Raw genomic sequence first — 12,956 nt, 5'->3', positions numbered from 1 at the left:
AAACACTAGAAGAAGGTGTTCAACACTTAAACACTAGAAGAAGGTGTTCAACACTTAAACACTAGAAGAAGGTGTTCAACACTTAAACACTAGAAGAAGGTGTTCAACACTTAAACACTAGAAGAAGGTGTTCAACACTTAAACACTAGAAGAAGGTGTTCAACACTTAAACACTAGAAGAAGGTGTTCAACACTTAAACACTAGAAGAAGGTGTTCAACACTTAAACACTAGAAGAAGGTGTTCAACACTTAAACACTAGAAGAAGGTGTTCAACACTTAAACACTAGAAGAAGGTGTTCAACACTTAAACACTAGAAGAAGGTGTTCAACACTTAAACACTAGAAGAAGGTGTTCAACACTTAAACACTAGAAGAAGGTGTTCAACACTTAAACACTAGAAGAAGGTGTTCAACACTTAAACACTAGAAGAAGGTGTTCAACACTTAAACACTAGAAGAAGGTGTTCAACACTTAAACACTAGAAGAAGGTGTTCAACACTTAAACACTAGAAGAAGGTGTTCAACACTTAAACACTAGAAGAAGGTGTTCAACACTTAAACACTAGAAGAAGGTGTTCAACACTTAAACACTAGAAGAAGGTGTTCAACACTTAAACACTAGAAGAAGGTGTTCAACACTTAAACACTAGAAGAAGGTGTTCAACACTTAAACACTAGAAGAAGGTGTTCAACACTTAAACACTAGAAGAAGGTGTTCAACACTTAAACACTAGAAGAAGGTGTTCAACACTTAAACACTAGAAGAAGGTGTTCAACACTTAAACACTAGAAGAAGGTGTTCAACACTTAAACACTAGAAGAAGGTGTTCAACACTTAAACACTAGAAGAAGGTGTTCAACACTTAAACACTAGAAGAAGGTGTTCAACACTTAAACACTAGAAGAAGGTGTTCAACACTTAAACACTAGAAGAAGGTGTTCAACACTTAAACACTAGAAGAAGGTGTTCAACACTTAAACACTAGAAGAAGGTGTTCAACACTTAAACACTAGAAGAAGGTGTTCAACACTTAAACACTAGAAGAAGGTGTTCAACACTTAAACACTAGAAGAAGGTGTTCAACACTTAAACACTAGAAGAAGGTGTTCAACACTTAAACACTAGAAGAAGGTGTTCAACACTTAAACACTAGAAGAAGGTGTTCAACACTTAAACACTAGAAGAAGGTGTTCAACACTTAAACACTAGAAGAAGGTGTTCAACACTTAAACACTAGAAGAAGGTGTTCAACACTTAAACACTAGAAGAAGGTGTTCAACACTTAAACACTAGAAGAAGGTGTTCAACACTTAAACACTAGAAGAAGGTGTTCAACACTTAAACACTAGAAGAAGGTGTTCAACACTTAAACACTAGAAGAAGGTGTTCAACACTTAAACACTAGAAGAAGGTGTTCAACACTTAAACACTAGAAGAAGGTGTTCAACACTTAAACACTAGAAGAAGGTGTTCAACACTTAAACACTAGAAGAAGGTGTTCAACACTTAAACACTAGAAGAAGGTGTTCAACACTTAAACACTAGAAGAAGGTGTTCAACACTTAAACACTAGAAGAAGGTGTTCAACACTTAAACACTAGAAGAAGGTGTTCAACACTTAAACACTAGAAGAAGGTGTTCAACACTTAAACACTAGAAGAAGGTGTTCAACACTTAAACACTAGAAGAAGGTGTTCAACACTTAAACACTAGAAGAAGGTGTTCAACACTTAAACACTAGAAGAAGGTGTTCAACACTTAAACACTAGAAGAAGGTGTTCAACACTTAAACACTAGAAGAAGGTGTTCAACACTTAAACACTAGAAGAAGGTGTTCAACACTTAAACACTAGAAGAAGGTGTTCAACACTTAAACACTAGAAGAAGGTGTTCAACACTTAAACACTAGAAGAAGGTGTTCAACACTTAAACACTAGAAGAAGGTGTTCAACACTTAAACACTAGAAGAAGGTGTTCAACACTTAAACACTAGAAGAAGGTGTTCAACACTTAAACACTAGAAGAAGGTGTTCAACACTTAAACACTAGAAGAAGGTGTTCAACACTTAAACACTAGAAGAAGGTGTTCAACACTTAAACACTAGAAGAAGGTGTTCAACACTTAAACACTAGAAGAAGGTGTTCAACACTTAAACACTAGAAGAAGGTGTTCAACACTTAAACACTAGAAGAAGGTGTTCAACACTTAAACACTAGAAGAAGGTGTTCAACACTTAAACACTAGAAGAAGGTGTTCAACACTTAAACACTAGAAGAAGGTGTTCAACACTTAAACACTAGAAGAAGGTGTTCAACACTTAAACACTAGAAGAAGGTGTTCAACACTTAAACACTAGAAGAAGGTGTTCAACACTTAAACACTAGAAGAAGGTGTTCAACACTTAAACACTAGAAGAAGGTGTTCAACACTTAAACACTAGAAGAAGGTGTTCAACACTTAAACACTAGAAGAAGGTGTTCAACACTTAAACACTAGAAGAAGGTGTTCAACACTTAAACACTAGAAGAAGGTGTTCAACACTTAAACACTAGAAGAAGGTGTTCAACACTTAAACACTAGAAGAAGGTGTTCAACACTTAAACACTAGAAGAAGGTGTTCAACACTTAAACACTAGAAGAAGGTGTTCAACACTTAAACACTAGAAGAAGGTGTTCAACACTTAAACACTAGAAGAAGGTGTTCAACACTTAAACACTAGAAGAAGGTGTTCAACACTTAAACACTAGAAGAAGGTGTTCAACACTTAAACACTAGAAGAAGGTGTTCAACACTTAAACACTAGAAGAAGGTGTTCAACACTTAAACACTAGAAGAAGGTGTTCAACACTTAAACACTAGAAGAAGGTGTTCAACACTTAAACACTAGAAGAGGGTGTTCAACACTTAAACACTAGAAGGTGTTCAACACTTAAACACTAGAAGAAGGTGTTCAACACTTAAACACTAGAAGAAGGTGTTCAACACTTAAACATTAGAAGAAGGTGTTCAACACTTAAACACTAGAAGAAGGTGTTCAACACTTAAACACTAGAAGAAGGTGTTCAACACTTAAACACTAGAAGAAGGTGTTCAACACTTAAACACTAGAAGAAGGTGTTCAACACTTTCGATAGGTGTTCTTTGGACGTTAATGACGTCAACGACCCTGGAAGGCGATGGGCCTGAAACCCCCAAATGATCAAAAAAAAACCAGTCATGAAAAAACAGGGACTTAAATAGCTGGTTGGCTGTGCTGTATTATACCGTCCAGGGACACACTCGTACCAGTAACAGTCTGGGGTGAGTGCATGGCTCACGCTGGTCTAAAACGATGCTGGGATGAATATGAATTAGCATGACATTATCCCATGGGATATGCGGAGGGAGAAATACTGCCCACGTAGCTCCCTGCGCGTCGTAGATGGCGACTAGGAAGGTAGGGAGAAGAGGACCTGGGTACTGAAAAATCCTCCCCTCCTGAACCATAACCTAAAGAAAAATATTGTAGGAGTAGAAGGAGGAGCCAAGGGAGGATGTGTTCACGAAGACTCGGTCGTCTGTTCCTTCCAGATGCTACCTGGCGAAGGTAGTGTATATATATATATATATATATATATATATATATATATATATATATATATATATATATATATATATATATACACACACACACACACACACACACACACACGACGTTCTGCCTACCTGAGGCGAGTGGTTTGTGGGAATATGGCGAGCTGAGCCTCCCATGTTTGGTAACATGGGAGGCAGAGTAGATTACACGTGGGACACGCGCCACCTGCGGCACATCACACACGCCTATGTACGGAGCGTCATATGGCTCCCGCAAACAACACCTTCCAGGCAAAGCCGGCCATAGGCAGCGTCATCTGTGTGGGATCTGACGGTAAAACCTATGGTAATGGTTGAGGGTAATTCCCACTCATGTTTCCTCTCTGATTATGTAAACATATGAGTGACTGGGTCCCTTCATTTTGATCAAACACGGGAGAGGTCATTGGGATATTGACTGCGTTTACTTGGAACTTTATTGGGATGTTGAGGGGAAAGTTCACGGGGTCATTCAGTGGATGGGATATCCAGTGTGTGGGGTATTCAGTGGGAAAGGGAAGTGGCAACTGAAACTGACGAAATTGGGAGAAATTTCGTCAAATTTGACGAAGGGTTTTGGGGAAGAAATTGTTACATTTGACGAACGTGTGAGAAGTTGTTAAATTTGACGAACGTTTGAGAAGTTGTTAAATCTGACAAACTTATAAGAAAAATTCGTTAAATGTGACGGAGTTGTGAGAAAAATTTTGTTAGATTTGGTGACGTTGTGCTAAAAGACAACTAAACTGAATATCTTGAGTATCAAAAAAATCTACATTTTACGTCTGATATTTTTTTCTATCATTATGAGAAAAAAGGTTTTATCATTTCGCCTTGGAATCAAATTTGGACAAACCCATGTAACTATCTAATCAGTCATTCAGACCAGACGTCGGCAGCTGGAACAGACAACCCACAACAACAACAACAACAACAAACGCAGCAGATCTTTTAAAGAAATTTTTTGTGAATAAGATAACATCGAAAATGGAACTCAAGGCATCAGACTGATTCAGTAGAAAATGGAAAATAGAATCATAATCTAATGTCATTTATGCGAATGTAATTCAGTACACGAGTTGTTGAAGGCTATCAAAAAAGAATTATATGCCATTTGCTCAGCTTTGACTTCTTATTGCTCAATAAGATGCTATGTCTAAAGACAAAAAGCTGAACGACATTAAGTAGGATCCAGTGCCTTATGGTCTGCTTTGATCTCTTATTGTTCAGCAGAAGAGATTTTCGTAGACGAAAGCAGAACGGATTATAAAGGTATTAAACATATCAGTTCTAAAAGACTTTATGAGCGTGTTATGAAAAACACGGTGTTACGTCAAGTGTTACGTCAGATATATTCGTTCGTGTGTCCACTTGTTATTCCCGTCCACACTCAGTTATTCTCTTAACGTTGAAGAACAAATGAGAACTGAATTGGTACTCTGTCATCTGAGTATAAAACTTTATTGGCTGGTGACCGCCCCAGTGTTTGTGTGTGTGTGTGTGGAGGGACCTCTTGTATTTGGCACAACATCTTGAGTTTGCGAAGCAGTGAATATTGATTCAAACAGCGAGAGTCGGTCGTGTGGCCTCACCAGGAGAAGCAACAGAAGCTCTGGGAACTGACCTCGGTGGAGGGGATGGTGGCGGAAAAAAGAAAAAAAAAATAAATCGTAAATCCTGATTCGATATCAGGGTAGCAGGAGCAATCTAAAAATTTGCCACACGCCTCAATGAGCAATGCGTCGAGCAATGTCTACATCACAAGGTGATCTTAAGCTGGACGTGTAGCAGCAGACAGTTCAATGACAACTAGAAGTGGTGAGGCATCCTTGATCATCACAGGAGACATTGAGGAACTGGGGAAAGTGCAGGTATCGGGGAGGATTTACCATGTGTTTCATACAAGGCTCTTGATTGAGGGTGACGGCTCAGACATGTTTGAGATATAACATGCTCACTTTCCCTCTCCTTCCCTCCCTCCTCCTCCCCGGCCCTGTCACCATGGTAGCAGCAGGTGAGTGGGGTAGATTCTCACCCCGCGCCGATCCCTGCCAGTATATAAGGGAGGCCGGGGTCGAGGTGGCTTCGTTACCAAAGACCAGCCCGCAAGATGAAGATCGCGGCTCTGCTTTCCTTCCTCGCCTGCTGCCTCCTGGCAGCCGCAGGTGAGCGCTGGCGAGTGGGGTCGGGTGGTACTAAACACCACGTCCATTATCACAGGTTCACAGTCATACACACTAGGTTCGTATGAAGCTGCTGACACCAAAGGGAAATTCAGCTACGAACCTCAGGCATCCAGTCCCTGGGACACACTACCCAGCAGACTTATCTAAGTTTCCTGTTGCTCTTCGAACGTTCAAAAATCTGCCATGAACGATAGATTTCGTCAATAGACACGTCACTGGTGACATTTGTGAGAGAACTTTCGTAATCACGAACCTCACGAATTTGTCGAGATTCGTGGCGATTCGTAGCCAGTCAATGATGCTACTGATTCCCCATCACAGAACAGCCAGTCTGTGATGGTACATCAGTCTAGGGGGGAATGCTTGACGAAGGACGTGCCCCATTACACTCGACTCTCTCCTCACCACAGATTCCACCACAACCGCACTGCCGCAGAGGGAGGCTTGGCGTAACACGACAGCTGAACTGTTCCTGAACAACGGCGTCGCCTGGGGACTGTGGGGTCCTGTGGAGTTCTGTGAGGCGGGGAGCTTCGCTCACGCCTTCGAAGTCAAGGTGAGGGTTGTATAGGGGTCGTGTGGGGTTCCTCGTCATGGAGAGGCGTGTGGGCGGTAGTGCTGTCGGGAATGATTTTCAGGATCACAGGTGTGGTAGAACGGTATCTAAATCCTAGCAATATATATATTTTTTTGTCGTCGATAAATACAACAAGGATATTTCTTTTTTTTTACTCGCTGGTACACCACGTCACCGACGCCACGGGGTAGCTCTGGTATTTGTGATCTTATGGCACGATTGTCGGCAACAGAGGCCAATGTGGCTGCTGTCATGCGCGCCAGGAGTGGATGACACCCTCCGCGTCTAGCGAACAAGCTAAGGTCTATCATAGTCATAATCCATCAGCGCCTGTGAGAAACTTCACAGCAATGGCACTAGATTCACTCAGGTTTAAATCAGATTATATCAAGTTGGATCTGGTGCTCGTGGGTCAAAACGTAAAATATTAGAGAGATTATTTTGTCCTTAAGATCCGTTTCAGACGGGTTGACGACATCTAAACGATTTACATCTACTAGATCCGTCACCACACAGGCGTCTGTGGCAGCAAACACAAACCAGAGAACACAGGATAAAAGAACAGTTGTGTAATATCCAGCGCCAAAACATGTCTGAAAAATAAATTACACCTTCCAGTAATGCTGGCCTTTTATTTGATTGTGTTTGGAGCATTGACATTCTTTTTTCTTTTTTGCTTTAATATAGAAGAAAGTAGCGGCCACAAGATTTTTTTTTTTTTCAAGGACTTCAACGAATAGCCAATGGAGATCTTTTGATCGTTGGACGCTTTGCTGAGTGATGCCCAAAAAATTATTCGGTCGGGAGCATTGCAAAAATCACATTAACTTAAAAGGACGTGTTAGAGATATCTCATATTCGACACAGGAGCAGTACAAGTGCGTTGGAAGCGAGAGAGAGAGAGAGAGAGAGAGAGAGAGAGAGAGAGAGAGAGAGAGAGAGAGAGAGAGAGAGAGAGAGAGAGAGAGAGAGAGAGAGAGATTTGTTTCATCATGACCAAGGAACCTTTGCGAGCGGCCTCTGTAATCCTGTTACTCTACCGCTCACAGGATGGGTGCACGAATGAAACCAACCAGGATGGATTTCCCGCCCCTTTTCCTTTTTTGGCTTTTACCTGCGATCTCTCCAGCTTGACTACTGCATGCATGCCTCACTAACGCGCACGACGGTTCCATTACAGTACGAGAAGTACAGCAGCACGGACGACACGGCCGTGAACGGCGTGAAGCTCTACTGCGGGACGACCTCCGACCATGACACTGGCTACGTCACCTCCACTGTGGGACAGTACGGCAACTGGCAAGGTGAGGCTGGTGGTGGAGGAGGAGGAGGTGCTGTCTGTCTGTCTCGCCTCTTCAGGTCACTCCTGGCGGGGTCTTCCCTCTCCCTCCTCCAGCGACTTGTAGTAGGGTCTTCCTTCTCTCTCTCTCGAGCCACTGGTAACGGGGTCTTCCCTCTCTCCTTCTCCTCAAGCCACTGCTGGTGGGGGTCTTCCCAGTCACCCGGACCTGGACTCTGACCTCGGCGGTGATCTAGATATTGACTATGACCTTAACCATGACCTGGACTTTCCCACCGTCTTTCATTTCTATTTCTTGACCTTACTAACACTCACCCTGAAGTCATTTCAATGTTGCACGAACTGTGCCAGTTGGTTAACAACTCGGTAACACAAACATCCAACAAGAGACATGTTCCTTATCCCTAATGTCAAAAAGAATTTGATACGCCCGATGGCAAACAAGAGTTCAACATCTTTCATGCCAAGGTCTGGAAAGACGAGATGTTTGAGTTTGATTGCCAGTCTCCCTTCCTTCCAGACCTGTTGCTCTCAGTGAGAGCCTGGAAGACACAATATTTTTGATTGAAATCCCCAACATCCCCTGTCCCAGAGCTGAAATCCCCAACATCCCCTGTCCCAGAGCTGAAATCCCCAACATTCCCTGTTCCAGAGCTGTGGCTTCTGGTGTTCTCCCCACCAGGAGAAGAGAATGCTAATCTCTCTCTGGTCTAGCGGCTCTTAGCATCGTCTGGAGGGTTGAGAACCAGGTACAGAGAAACTAAATGCTCGTCTTAATCTACATTCCAGGCATCTAACATAATGGTCCCATCCTGCCACCCTGGTCCTTCCAGGCAGGTAATATGAGGGTAAGATCCATGACCCTGACCACTCCAGGCAGGTAATATGAGGGTAATGACTCTGCTCATTCCAGGCATGCGGGTCTGTGATAAGGGCTTCCTGACCGGGATGCGAGCCAATGTCCTCGAGTCCCAGGGATTGCTCCATGACGACGTGGCCGTCGAGAACGTGGAGATGAGGTGCGCTGCCTCCAACGAGACCATCATTGGCGTCCAGGCCACGGAAAAGGTCAGTCCTCCAGCAACTCGGCTCGTTCTACCGGTAAAAGAAATATCTTCTCTCTCTCTCTCTCTCTCTCTCTCTCTCTCTCTCTCCCCCCCCCCCATGCATAGCCATATGCTTTACATAGTTTGTGAATCATCATCTGTCAAAGATGTCCAAACACACACACACACACACACACACACACACACACACACACACGAAATGCGTCAGCCTAACGTTAGCTGGACTCTCCCTCAGCCAACACACTCCTTATCAAATCCAATTTCTTTTTTTTTTTTATGTCGTAAAATAGAAGTAGAATCTGATCTCCAGGTCATCATCCATCATTAAACTGACGATCTAGATTGTTCATCATCAACCTGGCACTCAGTAACGAAGCTCTGGTCATTATCAGTAATCGTCTTTCTCTCCACAGTTCCCACTGGGGAAGTGGAGCGTGTGGAGCGAGTGTCCCATTGGATCTATGGTCTGCGGACTCAAGGTAAGTGTTCCCTCATACTTAATGACAGTTACGCACATGCGCACATGCAACCACACACACACACACACACACACACACACACACACACACACATACACACACACGAGAAGGCATGTCTCCAGCAACAGCAGTGTGGGCTCAAGGGAACAAGCTACGTCAGTAGATAAAGACAACTTCCATTTAGAGACTTAAGTGCAATAAACTTTAAGAACGGAACACGAGTGTAAACCTCCCTCCACGTAGGGATAAACGGAGAGTCAATAGCCTGAAATAACCTACATCAACAGATACATTTGGCGACGTGTTCCTTTATGAAAACCCAGACACAGTTTGTGTGAGTGATGCTAATATATCTATAAGTTTTTATAAGTAAGAGAGACAAAGGGTGGAACTTATGATGTACTTGAGACACTTGTAGAGTGTCTGTTTTCGATGGAGTGAGTGTGTCTGAAGTGCGTGTGGGGAGGTGAGAGCATTATAGCACTCCATGCCAAGGTATGAAGTGTGTGTGTGTGTGTGTGTGTGTGTGTGTGTGTGAGTGTGAACTTGTACTTATCATGGGTGCGTTTACGGTCGCTTGTCTTGTGACCACGAACACAGCGAAGCCTTCTGACCCTCACGCACTCCACACCCTCTTCCTCTCTCTCTCTCTCTCTCTTGCAGCTTCGCTATGAGAACCCTGTCTTAACAGCTGACGACGCGGGCACCACAGACATCCTCATGTACTGTTGCGATTACTAAAACCATCACTGCTATGACGAACCCCCTACGTCCCCGCCTTCTCCCCGAAGACCATCGAAGTCATTCTGAAGACGCTCTCGTCGAAGTTGAGTGGAGGACGAGCTATGTATACACCTGATGCCTCCCTACTAGGAAGGAATCCTCTGACAATTTAGGACACGGGGCTCGACTACGTCAGCTCCTCCACTCCCTCCCTCCCTCCCTCTCGAGGACGGTCGAAGTTAGGGTCTCGTCTTGATGAACCGTGACGCGTCCTTGTTCGAGATGTGATTGTCTACACCCTCTTCATATTCTCGTTAAGGAAACTCAGATTGAATTAGTCCCAGTTGACCTGAATCAAGACAAAACCCCCAGCTACCGTGGGTGTTAATTAGAGGTCTTCTCTCGTGGGATCTAAATAGTAATCAATGCTGGATGGAAACTGTGAGCAGGAAGACCCTAAATTGTCCTTATCTGTAAACCCTTCAGTTAATTTGTCTTCCCTTCCTTCTGTTGTTGGTAGGGCTTCGTCCCGTTCACGAAGCCTTCCAGACAAAGCAACTGCTTGATCCTTCCATATATATATATATATATATATATATATATATATATATATATATATATATATATATATATATATATATATATATATACATATATATATATATATATATATATATATATATATATATATATATATATATATATATATATATATATATATATATCAGCACGTATCAACTCTGTAAGTAGAGAGTAGTCAAAGAATTGCATTTTAGGTATAAAATGTACGTTGGTATTCAATAATACATTGTATGATAAGCTAACTTTTTGTTTCCAGTTATATTTTCATGAAATGAATAAAGTCAAGATGGTCTTTGAGACTTGCTATTTTTTTGGGGGGGTCCAGCTGGTGAAACAGCTGGTGGAAAATGTGGTGCCGGGGTTGATAGAGAAAGCCTCAGGGCAGGTGGTCTAAAAGATGGTTATCCTGGATAAACATTTTGTACCACAACATTCATCAAAACACACACACATACACACACACACACACACACACACTCCTCCCCCAGAGAACACCCCTGCCCCCTGAGAACTTGGAGCACCTTCTTATCCCCAGGGAAGAGAGGGAACCCCACGTCCCCTCAGAGTGGACTAGAGCCTTGGGGAGAGGTTCCCCTCAGAGGCTTTACGTGAAGCATGAGGGGAAAAATCCTCACGATAACATTTCATTTTCTTTTAAAGAGGTAAATTGGAACTGTACTAATTAGCTCTATGAAGGCGAGGCCAGCCTCCAGCTTCCGACGAGGCTTGTGTCGCCTTAAACATGAGGTTTGTTATGGGTCACGCCAACGTCCCTCCATGGGTCATATGCCACCGTCGTGTTGGCTCAAAGGGTCGCACCGTCATGCAGAAGGGACGTAATGTCGTGCTCAAGGGTCGTACAGTCGTGCTCAAGGGACGCACCATCGTGTTCTTGGGTCGTTCCGTCGTACTCAAGGGTCATACTGTCGTGCTCAAGGGACGTACCATCGTGTTCTAGCGTCGTTCCGTCGTGCTCAAGGGACGTACTGTCGCGCTCAATGGTCGTGCTGTCGTGCTCAAGCTTGGGTCGTGCTGTCGTGCTCAAGAGTCGTAACGTCGTGCTCAAGGGTCGTACCGTCGAGCTCAAGGGTCGTAACGTCGTGCTCAAGGGTCGTACCGTCGAGCTCAAGGGTCGTAACGTCGTGCTCAAGGGTCGTACCGTCGAGCTCAAGGGTCGTAACGTCGTGCTCAAGGGACGCACCATCCTGTTCTAGCGTCGCTCCGTCGTGCTCAAGGGTCGTTCCGTCGTGTTCATCTCGCTTGGCGTGGTAGACTCTAACCCCACAACCTGACATCAAGATCATCCTAACAGAACGACCAATCAGATCATTTGTTTTCTAGATAATCATATATTCCTAAAAGAACCTACGTATAAAAGGTGAACCTAATCCGAACGTGTTTATTGAAGGGAAGGTTAAAGAAAACATGTTATACTCTAGAATATGAAACTAAGATGCGGTAAAATGGGAAATCTCCATGGAAAGTAGAGAACAGAATCTAATTAGGAGATTAGCTTCGTTTTTACCCACTAAATCTACAGGGATGAAAAAACAACTGTAGTTTGTATAATACTCCAATGCTATAGACGTCCTGTGTCTTCTATAGAGGTTAGAAATGACGATGTTCATAAGGAAATGATAATAAAGAGTATTCAATACTTCTATTCAGCTAAGAATAGGGCCATAAGGAGGATCGAATATCAAACGTCATCATAATGATAGCTGAATACCTCGATCCTTTGATTTCATGTTAACTACAATGGATCCTCAATAAATACGGAATTAATGGAATTTGTTAATCGGAAAAAAGGGAAATTAACCAGACAGTGATGAAGACAAAGGTTCCAATAACCTGATTATTACATTTCCAAATTGGCAAAGCTTCATCTAAATACCAGAAATACAATGCAGAGGTGATCTGATCTCTGGCATCTTTTAAACAATTTTCTTAACTAATTTCAAAATCAGAATCGAGAACTGGCGGTGGAAGAAAATAAATCCACAAATGTACAGCTTATTTCAATATCTTAACTATATCATTTAGGCAACGAAAAACACAAGTATATATATATACATATATATATATATATATATATATATATATATATATATATATATATATATATATATATATACATACATGTTCTTTTTTCCAAAAGAAGGAACAGAGAAGAGGTCCAGGTGAGGATATTCCCTCAAAGGCCCAGTCCTCTGTTCTTAACGCTACCTCGCTATCGCGGGAAATAGCGAATAGTATGAAAAAAAAAAAAAAAAACATACATGTTGCAGTTCAGATCAAACGAATGGGTCACCTCAAAGGTTTGGTTGACTGTCATGAGGTGAACCTCTGTCACAATATGGTCTTTGATGAGGGAGGATTTTCTGGGTCATGATTTTCCTAACATCTGGGTTCCTTTGACTCTAT

General features: G+C 42.7%; 1 protein-coding gene across 1 annotated transcript; it reads left to right on the top strand.

Annotated features, from left to right (window-relative positions):
• The first annotated feature begins 5,629 nt into the window (after positions 1 to 5,629).
• Positions 5,630 to 10,829, top strand: LOC139759520 (vitelline membrane outer layer protein 1-like). Its single transcript, XM_071681730.1, has 6 exons — positions 5,630 to 5,783; positions 6,215 to 6,360; positions 7,562 to 7,685; positions 8,595 to 8,749; positions 9,162 to 9,227; positions 9,891 to 10,829. The coding sequence occupies exons 1-6, from the start codon at positions 5,729 to 5,731 to the stop codon at positions 9,966 to 9,968; spliced, it is 624 nt and encodes a 207-aa protein (XP_071537831.1). The 5' UTR covers positions 5,630 to 5,728; the 3' UTR covers positions 9,969 to 10,829.
• Positions 10,830 to 12,956: the final 2,127 nt, after the last annotated feature.

Source organism: Panulirus ornatus, chromosome 33 (assembly GCF_036320965.1).
Source record: "Panulirus ornatus isolate Po-2019 chromosome 33, ASM3632096v1, whole genome shotgun sequence".
In the NCBI taxonomy this organism is placed as follows: Eukaryota; Metazoa; Arthropoda; class Malacostraca; order Decapoda; family Palinuridae; genus Panulirus; species Panulirus ornatus.
Note: the sequence above shows the minus strand (reverse complement) of the source record. Positions and strands in the feature narration are given on the sequence as shown.

Excerpts from the sequence above, each read along its gene's own strand:
- LOC139759520 (XM_071681730.1), top strand. The coding sequence starts at position 5,729 with ATGAAGATCGCGGCTCTGCTTTCCTTCCTCGCCTGCTGCCTCCTGGCA. Across the intron at positions 6,361-7,561 it reads CTCACGCCTTCGAAGTCAAG|TACGAGAAGTACAGCAGCAC; the intron begins GTGAGGGTTGTA and ends GTTCCATTACAG. Across the intron at positions 8,750-9,161 it reads GCGTCCAGGCCACGGAAAAG|TTCCCACTGGGGAAGTGGAG; the intron begins GTCAGTCCTCCA and ends TTCTCTCCACAG.